The 15,037-nt window shown below is 44.3% G+C and overlaps 1 protein-coding gene across 1 annotated transcript in view; it reads right to left on the bottom strand.

Annotated features, from left to right (window-relative positions):
• The window catches only part of itga11a (integrin, alpha 11a), a 151,238-nt gene that overhangs the window by 102,087 nt on the left and 34,114 nt on the right, over nt 1-15,037 (bottom strand). Inside the window, exons 3-4 of the mRNA XM_052040445.1 lie at nt 2,895-3,004; nt 386-477 (exon numbers count right to left, since the gene is read on the bottom strand). Of these exons, the coding sequence (XP_051896405.1) occupies nt 386-477; nt 2,895-3,004 (202 nt within the window). The remainder of the gene's footprint in view (nt 1-385; nt 478-2,894; nt 3,005-15,037) is intronic.

A 15,037-nucleotide genomic window follows, 5' to 3' on the forward strand; every position in this document is an offset into this window, starting at 1 on the left:
CCGGGACATGCCCTCTTCTCATTACTACCATCAGGGAGGAGGCACAGGGGGCTGAAGACCCACACTCAGCGATTTAGAAGCAGCTTCTTTCCCTCCGCTATCAGATTTCTGAACAGTCCATGAACACATAAACACCACCTTGTTATTCCTTTTTTTGCGCTACTGACTTATTTTGTAATTTATCATGATTTTATGTCTCTGCACTGTCCTGCTGCCACAAAACAACAAATTTCACGACATATAAGTCAGTGATAATAAACCTGATTCTGATCAAGAGAGCAAAAACACAATCTGCTCAATCTTTCCTCAAAATGCAACCTCCGAATCCTAGGGTTTCAATATAAATGTATTTATAACAAAGTTTAAAAAGAAACAGCAGACTTACCACAAAAGAGTGATCCTGGGGATTGCTGGTTAAAGTCATCCCAAGCCTCATATTATCCTTGTGCTCTGATACATAAGGGAGGGATACCCTTCCTTGGGTGAACAAAACAGCAGTAGATTAGACAAGTCTGAACCCAAAAGTGGATTACATTAAACCAAGCTTCCCACATCCCTTAGTTATTCCAACTTTCATCGCACTTCAAGAGCTGTGGTTAGACAATAATTCTGACTCAGATATTAAATTAAAAAACAATTTAATTGGATTTTGAATCAAACCTATTAAAAGAACTGCTTTAGTATTATTATGGTATAAATGCTGCTGGAAGTGTGCTTTATTATGATTTTCAAACTAACAGATGCACCTTCTCAATTCAATGTGTATTGTGTTAAGACTAATGCAACAGAACAAAGGGCAATGGTTGACAGGAATCTTGCTGACTGGAGTGCTCTATGCAATGGGATTGTGCAAAGCCCAGAACCAGTACTGACTGTCTTCCCTCCAACTTTCAGTCCAGATGAAAGGTCTCGATCCAAAACATTGACTGTCAATTTCCCTCCACAGATGCTGCCTGACCCACTAAGTTCCTCCAGCATTTTGTTTGTTGCTACAGTATTAGTCCCCTTGCTTTTTGTGGTATATGTACTTAGGGGTCACAATAAATGTTAAAACTGGCAGTGTTATTGACAGGGAGGAAAAAAGTTCCAGGCTACGGAAAGAGGGACAGGTGAGGTGGTCTCAAAAGTGGTGAAAGGATTTCACTTCAGAGCAGTAATGCATTTGTCGAGCGCACATGAGTAGTAGCTTACCCAGAACAGCAGAGAAACAGAGAGATCTTGGAGTGCACGTCCACTAGATCCCAGAGGGTAGGTGGACCAGTGGATAAGGTGGTTCAGGTAGCTTGTCTTCATTGAACAAGGCACAGAATAAAAGAGCAGGAAGGTTCTGCTAGAACTGTATAAAGCATTAGTTAGTAGAGGACTGTGCGACAAACAGGATGTGACAACACCAGAGGCAGTGCGGAGAAGATTAAGGAGGGTGTTACCAGGGCTGGGAAGTGCAGGTATAAAAGGCCAATGGCTTGGCTGGGGTTGTTGTTGATGGGAACAAGGAGACAGAGGAATAATAAGTGTCTAATCTTATGATAGGCTTAGACAGGATGAGAACAAAGACTACTGCACCTCACAGACTGTTCGGCAACCGGAGGCATCGATTTACATTAATTGGTAATCTGGATTCATGGCCTGAAGTATCCAATGGTTGAAACATTTATCATACTTAAAATGGATCTGGTGAGCTCGGAGAGCTGGGAAGCAATTGTCTAAAGTTAAATTTTGGTGCCATGGATGTGATCAGCTGTGCCACAAATTTCTGAGTGTGTGAGGTGACCATTCTTCACTGCCTGGTCAGCACGACTGAAAAGCTATTCAACCGTGGAAGGCTGCACCTCCTCCAGAACTCATCAAGTACAGCAGCTGGGCAGGAAAAGAAGTCAGACTTCCATCTCCTCCATGGCCACAGGGCTCAGACAGCAACTGTAACTTCTGAGGAGCACAGGCAAGGAATCGCGGATCTTTAGAGTGATAAAGTAATACGGCACAGAAGCAGGCCCTTTGACCCTACTCGTCCATGCCGACCAAGATGGCCCATCTATGCTAGTCCCATTTGCCTGTGTTTGGCTCATACCCCTCTGACCCCTTCCTATCCATGTACCTGTCCAAGTATTTTTTATATGTTGTTGTACCTGCCTCAACCATTTCCTCTGGCAGCTCACTCCATGTACGCACCACCCTCTTTGTGAAGAAGTTGCCCCGTGGATCTCTTTTAAATCTTTCCCTCTCACCTTAAACCTATGTCTTCTAGTTTTTAGTTCCCTTTCCCTAGGAAAAAGACTGTGGGTGCATTCACCCTATCTATGCCCCTCATGATTTTATAGACTTCTATAGTGTCATATATAGGTGGACTAATACCCCATCATTTACACAAGCTCCCTCTGGGTACAGTAACATAGTAATAAAGTTCACAATCTGGAGAGTTGGACTAATGATCTGATAGTGGAGTTCAAATCCCAGTACGGCAGCTGTGGAATTTAAATTAAAATAAATAAATTCTGGGATTGAAAGTCGATGTTGGTAATGCTGACTAAGAAACTATTGAATTGCAGTAAAACCTCTTCAAGTTTTAGTTGAGGATGTCTGGTGTCTTTAGAGTCTAGCGTCTACATTCAGCAATGTCATTGGCTCTGAAATGCCCTTGAAAATGGTCCAGCAAACTACTCAGTTCAAGAATTCTTGCCTGTGAATGAATAAATAATATTAGCACAGACATTGTCACTTCAGTTAAACGTCTGTCTCATGTTTATAATCGCTATAAATTGATGTCCACTTCCCTTCAGTGACCCAGTGACCCAGAATCAGATGTTAGCTCACTCATTTTGAAGGAGGATTTCTTTTCTCAACACCGATCACTCCCTTTGCAAAAAGAATCACCGACGCAATGACTCATACTATACCTAGGTTCAGTTTTCCACATCCGTAGCTGGTCTGGTTTTTCACCGGACACCGGTACACATCGCCAGTCTTTTGCTTTCCAACCCCAGCCCATGGTGCACCAACTAGAAGCCTGTCACAAAGCGGGAGAGAGGACACTTAAGTCACCAGATGTTACACAGAACTATCACAAACAGGCCATTGACCCAATCTGCCTATACTCTTCCATTGAAGTGTCCACGACCTCATATGCTAACCCCATTTCTCTTGCCATAGATGCTGCCTGATCTGCTGACTCTTTTCTTTTCCCTGTTTGTACAGTTGTTGATGTTCCGCTGGAGACTTCTCCCACTCTATTCATCTCGTCCCATCGAATGGCTTCACATTAAGCAAGGTCTTGCCTCTAAAATCCTTGCCCTTGTTTTCAAATCCCTCCGTGGCATCACTCTTCCCCATCTCTTCCCCAACTCAGCCCCAGGACCCTCGGAGTTCTCTGTAACCTCTCCCGACTTGGACATCAGGATAAATTTGGGCTTGTTCAGATCAGCAGTGACTTTGCCTACTGCCCCGCTTCCTGACCCACCATCTTGATGTTAACCTTCCAAGCAGCACAGTAAGACCATATACAGGGGGACAGCTGGGGTGATGTTGTTATATTATTGGATCTTCTTTAAGAATAATATGTTTTTCTCTTTTAAGTACACTCACTAGGGTTGGAGTCTGTGCAGTGGCTGAGGCCAGAAACAATGATCTCCATTTTACTGAGCAGCAATGTGTGTATATTAATTGTTACTGGCTAAATTGTCAGCTTGCAATGGGTTCCTTCTTTAATTATACAGAGCAGATCCTAATGGAGTTCCTGAAGAGGTGATCAGAGAATGACTTTGAAAGATCAGGGGACTGAGGGTGATGGGAAAGAGGAGGCAAAACCTGGGGAAGATCAGCCTTGATCATATTGAATAGTGGGGCAGGCTAGAGGGGCCGAGTAACCTACTCCTGCTCCTATTTTCTTATGATCTCACCATCACCCCAGACCTCCCAGGAGGGTATTTGTGAGCTAGAGGCAGCTCAGGAAGCGTTACTATACCTTATCTTAGTTTTCCTTGTGGACATGAGTGCTCCTGAAAGGAGAAGACGAGCCACCTTTGCCCCTTACTCTCTCCCAAACATGTACAGGGACTATGGGACTATGGTTCACCACTTCTGCCCTGGGATCGCTGGCTGTGGCCCCCTGTGGTGGAATTCCCATTTCCCACCCCCCCCCCCCCCCCCCCCAGGTCAACTCTGGGAGATCACTAGGAACCTCTCCATGTCCCTGGACTCCACAGCTTCATCGCCCACTTTGGGCTCAGGCTTTCACAAAATTAAGGCCTATGCCTCCAAAGGTGTCATATTTAAAATTCTTATCCTCGTTTTCAGCTCCACCCACTTCTGCACATTCGCCTGGCCTTACAATCCCTCTGAGATCTCTGCACTCTAGCAATTTTGGCCTCCATCATTTTCCATTTCAATTGTGCCACTACTGGCAGCCGTGCCTTAAATTGCCTACGTCCCAAGCTCTGGAATTCCCACCCCAAGCAGCACTGCTTCTTTAACATGTTTGGCCAAGCTTTTGCTGATCTGACCCAACCTCTCCCCTTTAGTGATTCCTCAACCACACGTCACCTGAACGTACAATGCGTTAATGAGGCAGGTCTCCGTTGTTGCGTCAAATTTCGTCTGCTAACATTCCTTGGAATATTCTGTTACTTACAAACACTCAATATGGGGGGTTTAAAATTAAGGTAATTGAGTGAAAGGTGAATTGGGAGAGAAAGCAGATGAGTTGGAGGATCAGCTACAATCTACTGAATGAAGATCGGGCTAAGGTACCACATGGTCCAACCCTGGATATAATGAATGGGCAGGATGAGACATGACATGGCCCAACCCTAAACTCCGACTTGGTATGGCAACTGCTCTGCCCAGGACCGCAAGAAACCGCAGGGAGTTGTGGAGACAGCCCAGCGCAACACAGAAACCAGCCTCCCCTCCATGGACTCTGTCTATACCCCTCGCTGCCTTGGTGTAGCAGCCAGCATAATCAAAGACCCCACCCACCCAGGACATGCTCTATTCTCTCCTCTCCTATCAGGCAGAAGATACAGGAGCATGTACCAATAGGCTCAAGGACAGCTTCTACACCATGGTGTAAGACTATTGAACGATCCCCTTATACAATGAGATGGACTCTTGACCTCACAATCTACCTTGTTTGACCTTGCACCTTATTGTCTACCTGTACTGCACTTCCCTGTAGCTGTGATACTTTACTCTCTATTCTGTTATTGTTTTTACCCTGTACTACCTGAATGCACAGTGTAATGAATTGATCTGTATGAACGGTATGCAAGACAAGTTTTTCACTGTACCTCGGTACATGTGACAATAATAAACCAATTCCGATAAAGATTAGCAGCAAAGTTCAATCAGACAGTTCTATTAAACAATCTGAGGAAACATTTTCTTCTTTGTAAACCAAAATGAAGTCTATCAACAATAAAGAAAAATCTAAATCCAATTTTCTTGGAAACTTCCTCAGAACATAAACTATGGAACTGTATTGCACAGGAACAGGCCCTTCAACCAAACTAATTAAACTAGTAATTAAACACCTAACTAAACTATTGCCTTCTGCCTACACATCCGTATCCCTCCTTTCTCTGAACATCCGTGAGCCTAAGTGCTGCTTGAATGCCCCTATTGTATCTGCCTTCACCACCACCCCTGGCAGCACATTCCAGGCACCCACCACTCTGTGTAAAAAACTTACCCGTACATCTCCTTTGAACTTATCACCTCTCATCTTAACTGCATGCCCTCTAGCATTAGACATTTCGACCCCAGGAAAAAGATACTCTATCTATGCCTCTCATAATCTTCTAAACTTCTATCAGGTCTCCCCTCAGTCTCTGCTGCTCCAGAAAAAACAACCCAAGTTTGTCCGACCTCTCCTTATAGCACATGGCCAAAACATAACTGGGCTCTGCAGCACTGACTGCATCCACAGGTTTCTGACGGAGAGCAGTACGGGTTTTTGCATCCCACAAATAGTTGCTGCTTGGCATCTTTGTCTAACGTGGAAGTTGACAGATATACTTCCAAGAGAGATATTAGATTCCACTACCTCAGCTGTGTAAATACAGGGCAACCCAAAAGAAATAACTCTGAGCATTACAAAACCAACAAAAATGCTCATTGCACTTAAATAACTTAACAAGTATTTCCATGTACGTCTCAGTGTCCATCATCCTGCTGTATGCCTTCACCATGTGTTAGCCCTCACCATGTGTACCCATCACAAGAGTACCCTCTACACCACCTCCCCTTAGACATTCTCCACACTGTTTGTGCCCTGCTGTGTGTGTCCCCCACCTTGTGTGACCCCCTTTGTGTCTGCAGAGTCTGATATGGGAAGGATACATAATACCCAGTCCACCAATCACCTCAGGGACCTGTCTCACCCCTCCTCCTCTCATTATACTGGTTATCTCCCCTCTCGGTCCTGACGTAGAATTTTGACCCGAAACATTGACATTTCCTTTCCTCCACAGATGCTGCTCGACCCGCTGAGTTCTTCCAGCAGATTGTTTGTTGCTCCAGATTCCAGCATCTGCCGTCTCGTGTGTCTCCTGACACGTAATTGGAAAGAAGCTCAGTGTAGTGAAAAAACAGGAAGAGGGACTAATTGCATTGCTCTTCATAATGGCGAGTATAGACAATGTGACTCTCCAGTTTCATGACACCTTAATGCCCAATGTGTTATTGGGGCAGGTCTTCTGTTTCTCAGAGGCGGTGGGTGCCTTCTCAGGCACAGATTTCCACTTCTATCCCAGTGCAAGATCAAGGATCCCTTCAGTGTCTGACCAGCTGGATGACTTCAACAGTTGGTCAGGCCTGTCCACAGAGCCACACAGCACAGAAACAGGTCCTTTGGCCCACTAAGTCCTTGCCAACTATCAACCACCCAGTTACTCTAATCCTACTTTAATTCCATTTTTTTTAACTCTTCCCACATTCTCATTAACTGCCCCCCCCCCAGACTCCACCACTCACCTTCACACAGCAGCCAATTAACCTCACAACCCTCACATCCTTGGGATGTGGGACAAAACACATGCGGCCACTGGGAGAACATGCAAACTCCACACAGGCAGCACTCGAGGTCAGGATCGAACCTAGGACTCTGGTGCTGTGGGGCAGTGGTTCTATTAGCTGAGTCACTGTGTCATCCTCCAACATACTAGTCTTCAAAACTGTCAACTGTTAGCACATGTTTGTGGCAATCTCGCCTTCCCCACAGTGGATGAATTCCAGAGCTGAGAGGTTCTGTTATAGGGGAGGCACGGTAGTGTAGCAGTTAGCGTAACGCTTTACAGCACCAGCGACCCGGGTTCAATTCCGGCCGCTGTCTGTAAGGAGTTTGTACGTTCTCCCAGTGTCCGTGTGGGCTTCCTCCGGGTGTTCCGGTTTCCTCCCACATTCTAAAAGACGTACGGGTTAGGAAGTTGTGGGCATGCTATGTTGGTGTCGGAAGCGTGGCGACACTTGCGGGCTGCCCCCAGAACACTCTAGGCAAAAAGATGCATTTCACTGTGTGTTTTGATGTACATGTGACTAATAAAGAGATCTTATCTTGTCTTAGAAACAAATGTTGGAGGGGACGAAATGAGGCTTATCAGAGAGGGCAGAAGTGGAGGAGGACAGATATATTTGAGGATTGTAGGGCATGGATAGCATGGATGAGTTGGACCGAAGGGCCTGTTTCAATGCTGTGTAACTCTATGGCTGGTGCAGGTTGAAGAGACAGGGAGGGATTTGATACGAATCTTAAAATTAGGGATTGCAGGAATGAGAGCCAAAGTTGGCAAGCGAGTTCCAGAAAATCCCTGGAAAAGAACTGACTATTTTGATTAGAGGGATTCTCTCATTATACTCCTGCACACTGGTTATTTTGGATAACCCTGTTGTGGCTCTGTTAATGGTGAGAGAGTTTGGCTCCCAATCCTAACTATAATTAGGGATAATTATTGCTGCGAGCAACGTGCATCAGCTAAACATGATTCCAATGCTTCTTAGTCAACGGATGTAGGGTGACTGACAGTTATGGAGTTTTGAAGGGAGTGGGATTCAACCTGGGCTTCACCAACAATCCACCGGAACTAACAGTCTGATTCATATTTCACATCTACCAACACCACTGGTGATGTGGTAGATCAATTTCTACCTTCCCTATATGTTTAGCATACAACAAGAAAGGGAGGGGAGTTCTGCTCTGTGTGACTGTGCCGGTTCGTTGAAAGAGCAATCCCCTGCTCTTTCCATATTGACACAGAAAAGTACATCGACTTCTTTCTTCAGAGTTACTAACGAATCCGCTTCCACCACCCATTAAGGCAGCACATTCTGGACTACGATAACTCGTAAGCTTTTCACTTTTGCTAGTTATCCTAAATCAGTGTTCGTGGAGTCATAGATTACTGCAGCACAGAAAAAGGCCATTTGGCTCATCTAGTCCATGCCGACCTGATCTTTTGTCCCATTTACCTGCACCCGGACCATAGCTCTCCAAACCCCTCCCATCCATGTGTTCCCTGGTCAATACCCTCCTGACAGCCCCTCCTAACGTGCTCTATCAAGTATCATCTAATCACATCTCACAAAAACAAGGCAATAGATTTGCTGTTATGAGGGCAAATTCAGCTGCCATTTTGCACACAGCAATAAGTTGTACAACCACTCGATCTGTCTTCCAGTGGTGTTTGAATGTCATATGTTGACAAAAACAATGGGCAAAGTCTCTCTCTGCTCATGATCAAATAGTTTCATGGAAACTTAATATCTGGGCAGGAGGAGCCATCGTTCAAAGTTTCACCTAGAGAATCAGTTTATCTGCACAAGTCCACAACCTCATACCCTGTGGTAGGGGCTTCACAAACAAGGGGACATCAGCTTAAGGTGAGAGGAAGGAGTTTTAAAGGGGATCTGAGGGGTAAGTCTTTTGCGCAGACAGTGGTTGATTTACGGAACATGCTGCCTAAAGAGGTGATGGGATCAGATACAATAATTATGTTTAAAAGGCATTTAGACAGGCACTTGAATAGACAAGGCAGAGAGGGAAATGTACATGGTGCGGGCAATTGGAATTAGTGTAGACTGGCAAAAGGTGGGCGGAAGGGCCCATTTCTGTGCTGTACAACTCTGTGACCTCATGGTCAGATCAAGAGACCAAAAAGACAACCAGTTCCATCAATATTTCCTTCCTTACTTTTGAACTTTGGGAAGATACCTTGGATAGAATTTTGGTTTTGGCCAATAGCGAGTGTGAGATTATGGGATGCCCAGTGAGCTCTCTTCCTGAACTTCGGTTGCTTTTACAACTTGGAGCCAATTACCAGAAGGCAAGCAAGCCAATAATACTAACGGTTGTTACGTGCCAGTGACCAAAGGCAAGTTCCTCACCTGTTCTCGACCATGTTGTGCTGGCACTTTGACAGATGATGTCATCACGCACAAACAAGGAGCAAGTTTACCCTTTTTGTATTATCACAACACATTGATTGCATCATTACACCAGCAGTGTCAGTGCTGCCCGCTCTTGAAATTGCCTTCCGGCAGTTGGTTCCGTGATGTCACAGCAAATGGGCACCCCATAATATCATGCTCACTTCATGCTATTGCCATAAACAAAATTCCATCACAGTGTCTCATGTGCAGTCTTCTGGGAATGTGGCGCTGTTTTAGGGTCAGCAGTGTTAGGGGGTTCTTCTTTAGTCAATAAATCATAGAGTCCTTGAACTATACAGCACAGAAACAGGCCCTTCGGCCCAACTGGTCCATGCCGACAAAGATGCCCCATCCAATCTGGTCCCATTTGCCAGCATTTGGCCCATATCCTTCTAAACCTTTCCAATCCACGTACCTGTCCAATTGGCTTTTAAAAGTTATTATTGCACCTGCCTTGACTACTTCCTCTGATGGCTCATTCCACATACATACCACCCTTTGTGTAAAAAAGTTGACCCTCAAGTTCCTGTTAAATCTTTCAGAAGTTCCAGAGTTTCACTAGATTAACAATGACATCAGATTATGATCATCATTTCTCCAGTATCATTCCCGTGACCTTTCTTAGTGGGATGCCAATGCCAGTTTCAATTTGTTCCAATTATAGATGGACTTGTGCTACAAACGTGGACCAGCTGACCAGGAATGGAACCAGACACCCTGCTGTGGGATTCCGGCATCCAGGACGATGTGGGTTTCATCCGTTCAGCTTGGGCTGGATTCCAGGTCCCAGTGGTGAAAGGTCGGCGTCCAACCCACCCATTGGCTGGCCTCTATTCCGGGCATGAATCCTGTGCATTGTTAAGATTTGGGCCACGTCACCCTTGAGAAAGAGCCTGTCTGTCTGTGTATTACTGCAAAGTAACACAGGGTCAATATGGCATTGTCATGAAACAATCTCAATGCCAAACATCTGCTCAGCTCCCCTGACTACTCAGGACTTACCCAACCATACACCAGCCACCTCCTCACACTAATAATGGGAACATTTTTGTTAGACACAGTGCAGCAGTTAAGTACATTATTTATACACAAACTGTGCCGGTTAGCTTTCCACTCCTCTTTGTAGCATGATTGGTTCAGATTTTATGTACGTTACTGGTGGAAGTGCTTTGATGAAGATTTTGTTTCTATTTTCTCATGACGGTATAACTGTGTGAGCAATATAGCAACAGAAAGAATGCAAAAAGTAAATACAATGAAGCCACTCATATGTCTCGGCATGTCTTCCGTGCCTGAGACTTCCTTATCAGGAACACAAATCAAGCACAAATTGGAATTTGGCAGCAACTAAAAGCCAAGAAGAATCTTCTTTCGATATCCAATGTGAGAGGTCAAGTAACATTCCATCACACCGACTGCTCTGTGAGAGGACACAACAGGAACACTGTAAATTCTTCAAATGAAAGTGAGCATTTTCAGCAAGGCTGGTAGATTTAAACTGGAGAGCTGCAATGTAGAGCTACAGTGGTGGGTGTTATCAAGGACCAGGAGATTAGATGCTTATGGAGCTGAGAGGATAGACTTTGGCCCTTAATGAAGGTGTGAGACGCAGTGATCGTGAGCCAATGGAAATAAACTGAAGGAGACTGGCCAATCAGGCTGACAATGTCATTGACTGTTTCACAGTATTGGATCAAGAACCAACACAGTAACTCCAAAGATTGGAGTTTCTGGAGAAGAAGGTGACGATAAAACTTTTGTCAGTGGAAATTCATCTTAGGTCAGACACTCTAATGGGTTTGAGACGGGTTTTACATCCTCTCCCAAATCTTAGTACCATTGAAGTGCCTGAAGTTAAACACAGTGGGGATGAAACAAGTTCTGGTGATCACGATCTTGCTTGTTTACTGCTGGTGAGTAAACCCAAACTTTGCCACCAGTGGAGGCAGAGGAGGAGCAAAGTAGGATGTCACCTTTACAGCTTTGGAGAAATAAAAGGGAAAAGTTCCAGTGAGGAAAGAGACACACATTATTACATAGGAAATAGAAACAAGGATCATTGCAATAGAGACTGTTAGGAGAAAGACACTTGAAACAAGAGTGAGTGATTAGCACCAGAAGTGAATGGGTGAAGCCCATCAGCTACAGGACAATACTTCCAGAAAGTGCAAAGGCTCCCAGAACTCAGAAAGTGACTCTGTGACAAGTTATTGTTGCTCATGGAATACCAGTGAATCATATCAAGTTTGCAGTGGGGTGGGAATACTTTGTTACTGAGGAATAAACACTGGTTCCTTGAACTGCTATCAGGGGACAGCCAGATGGGGGAATAGAGATGTCCCCCTCAAAAATTGCTAAGTGTGTATGTGAATGCATGCATGATATGCATTTATTTAAAAATTCAAAAGTAGTTAGATTTAAATCTGGACATCTATAACACACGTTGCACACGCAAGGTCTGCAGAATCATAGATGACCCTTCTCATCCCTCCCACGACCTATTTGTCCCACTGCCGTCTGGCAAGCGGTACTGAAGCATCCGGGCCAGAACTACTAGACTGTACAACAGTTTTTTCCCCCAGGCTGTCAGGCTCCTGAATACCCTGGAGACAGTCTCAGACAAATGTCACGTCAAAAGCCCTGGTTTGCACAATGGCACCTGGGAACTTTGGCCGCTGCTGAACATGTATGCATTTAGTGCATCACACTGAGTTCTGTATTTTCTTCGTCCAACTCGGTTTTGCACTAACCCTGCACTAATTTTGTGTCCTGTATATACCGTTTTATGCACTGCTTGTACTTGCACAAGATTTTGTGTCTGCGTTTATTGTATGTCCTCTGTTCCATGTATGTCCTCTGTTGTGAGAGACTGGGGGAAACGACATTTCGTTCCTCCATGTGTTTTACAGCATGTGGGTGAATGACGATAAAATATAACTTGAACTTGAAAATTATACCATTGTAAAAAGTAGTCTTGTATTGTAACCTTTATAACTGTAATTTGCATTAAAGTCTTTCCACGTTATAACTTTACAAGAATCTAAACTGGTAAACAGCTGAGCTAAAAAGGCATACAATGTAAATGTCACTGATAAATTAAGCAGTGCACTCACAAAGGAAAATTAACCTCAAAGTCTTTCAAGAACAAACAATTTTCCTAACAAAGTGAAGCCATATGTTGTACATTCCTAGCCTGACTCCATTCCTGGGCTCACTTTGCTTCAAGTGCCACATGACCAACAAGACCTCAGGCTGATGTGGCAGGAACTGGTCATTGGGATGGAAGTGACAGCCACTAATGTAACAGCTCCCAGTTTACCTTGCTTCTTTAAGCATTGCTGGTGCTCCTGGATTGTGGGCTTTGATCTATGTTCTATGTATCTTTAACCTTGTTTTCTAACTTAAAAACTAAATGAGTATACTTAGTTTGGAATCAGCTTTAAAGATGTGACCAGTTAACCCTTCTGGTTCCTCTAAAATTACATGGGGTTGAATCAGAAATAAAATCAGAAAATCAGCAGATCAGTTGCACCTTTGGAGAGAAAACAAGCTGATGATCTTTCTGCAAGCTTTGAACCTCCAAACCTCCAGTTCCAATGCAGTGACCAGTAACTCCACAATGTGAAAACCTATTTCAGGAGGGAAGGAGGACCAAAGGAGGGAAGGAATTCTACAACTTTGAACTTCTGGGGTGGAAAGTTGGAGTAGAACAATTGGTTGTTCAGTAGTAGGTCAGTTGCTGTAATGGGTTTGAGTTGACCATCAATATCTTCTCTCAACATTTGGTTACACTAAAGTCTCTAAGACCAAATGGTTGGACGACATCTCCTCCAAAGGACAATAACATGACTGAATTTCTGAAGCAGACTTTAAAATGCAGATACAATAATGCATACATCAGAGGATATGTTTTAATCGCATTCTCTTCAAACAGTGTCCTAGCCTACGGTGCTCTGGATTCTGTACCCAGGACAGGGGCAGCTGTGTGTGACCAGTTATCTCATAAAGACCACCCATCACTTTGTCCAAGTGGTTCGAAAATAACTCTCGGCTTCATTTCCATGGGAATCTGTTTGGTGTATTGATCACACACTGTATGAAAAAGGACTATCTAAAATTAGCTCTGCAAATCCCCTATCAAAACACTGCCCACTCATATAATTTGCTTTGTAATTTTCAGTATTATTGATGCTCACATTAAAACTTTAATTGCTTTGAATATAACTTTCTGTCTCTTTTCATGTTTCTCAAGGCTGTGTGTTTAATTCCTCATTCGTGGGTTTGAGCAGATAAATCTATATGTTTTGGATTGGCCCCAGAGTAATAAAAGGTGCACAATAAATGGCTCATTTCTTTCACCAGAGCCCCAACAATTTGAAGATTCGGTGTTGGCAAGTTCTTGTGTAACATTAAACTGAGGCAGTGTATGTCTGTTCCAGATGGTGACCACACTAAAGCCTTTGGCTGCATCAATACGGAGAGACCATGCAAAAGCCTCCTCATGTACGGCTGCCCACTGAAATTCAATCCCAACTTATATTTGCTCTACAATGGCATCAAGCCATGTTACTAACCAAAGTGTCAACAACAGAACCAACCTTGGTGAAGGCCAATGTCAAGCAAGGCTGTATCAATGCCCCAACACTTTTCTCAATCTTTCTTGCTGTAATGTTGCACATCACTTCCAACAGACTTCCCATGGGAGTGCAGCCAATCTGCAGAACTACTGGGAATAAGTTCAACCTACAGACACAAGTCTCCACAACCAAGGTCACATGAACCTCAGCGGTCAAGCTGCTGTTTGCATTTTCATTTGCACGTCGGAGGAAGAGTTGACTGACTTGTTCACCAATACACATGACACAATGAGCCTGACAGTCAAGGATCCTTGACCAATCTATCCCCACCGCAACATTCTGCCCTCTGACAAAGGTTCTTGGTGAGACCGTGGGAAATGTGGACCACCTTCCCATATCTTGGGAGCCATCTCTTGGTAAAAGCAGACACTGATGATGAAATTCACCATCATCAGTGGAAGAGCTTTCAGGATGGTGTTGAGAACATCAGGAGGACACTGAAGCAGCAGAAGGAGCACACCATTTCACAAACTATCCGCTCACCCACCCCAATAGTCACCTCCTGCTCCAAAGGTGGAAGAATCTGAGATTCTCATATTCCCTCAATAGCTACCTCAGAACCCACAAAACCACCATGAAAGCAACTCATTCTTCCTGAGGGACTGCCTCAGACGAGGGTATGTTAATGATCCCAGGGCACACTCTGAAGCAGTCAGTTCTCCCAAGTATCCTGAGCAATGTTCCTCCCTCAACCAACACCTGCAAAACCAGATCACCTGGTTACTTACTTCATTGCTGTTTGAGGGATGTTTAGAAGGTGAAATAACTGAACAATATTTCATTACGGCCTCTGTAAAAAGGGTTTAGAGTCAAAGAGGAATACAGCATGGAAACAGGCCCCTGGACTCACCGAGTCTGCACTGTCCACCAATTTTTACACTAATCCTACACCAACACATTTTATCTGGACAGAGTAGATGTGGTCAAGCTGTTTCCCTTGGTGGGTGAGTCCAGGACCAGAGGGCACAATCTTAGAATTAGAG

This window comes from Pristis pectinata, chromosome 28, assembly GCF_009764475.1.
Source record: "Pristis pectinata isolate sPriPec2 chromosome 28, sPriPec2.1.pri, whole genome shotgun sequence".
Classification (NCBI taxonomy): Eukaryota; Metazoa; Chordata; class Chondrichthyes; order Rhinopristiformes; family Pristidae; genus Pristis; species Pristis pectinata.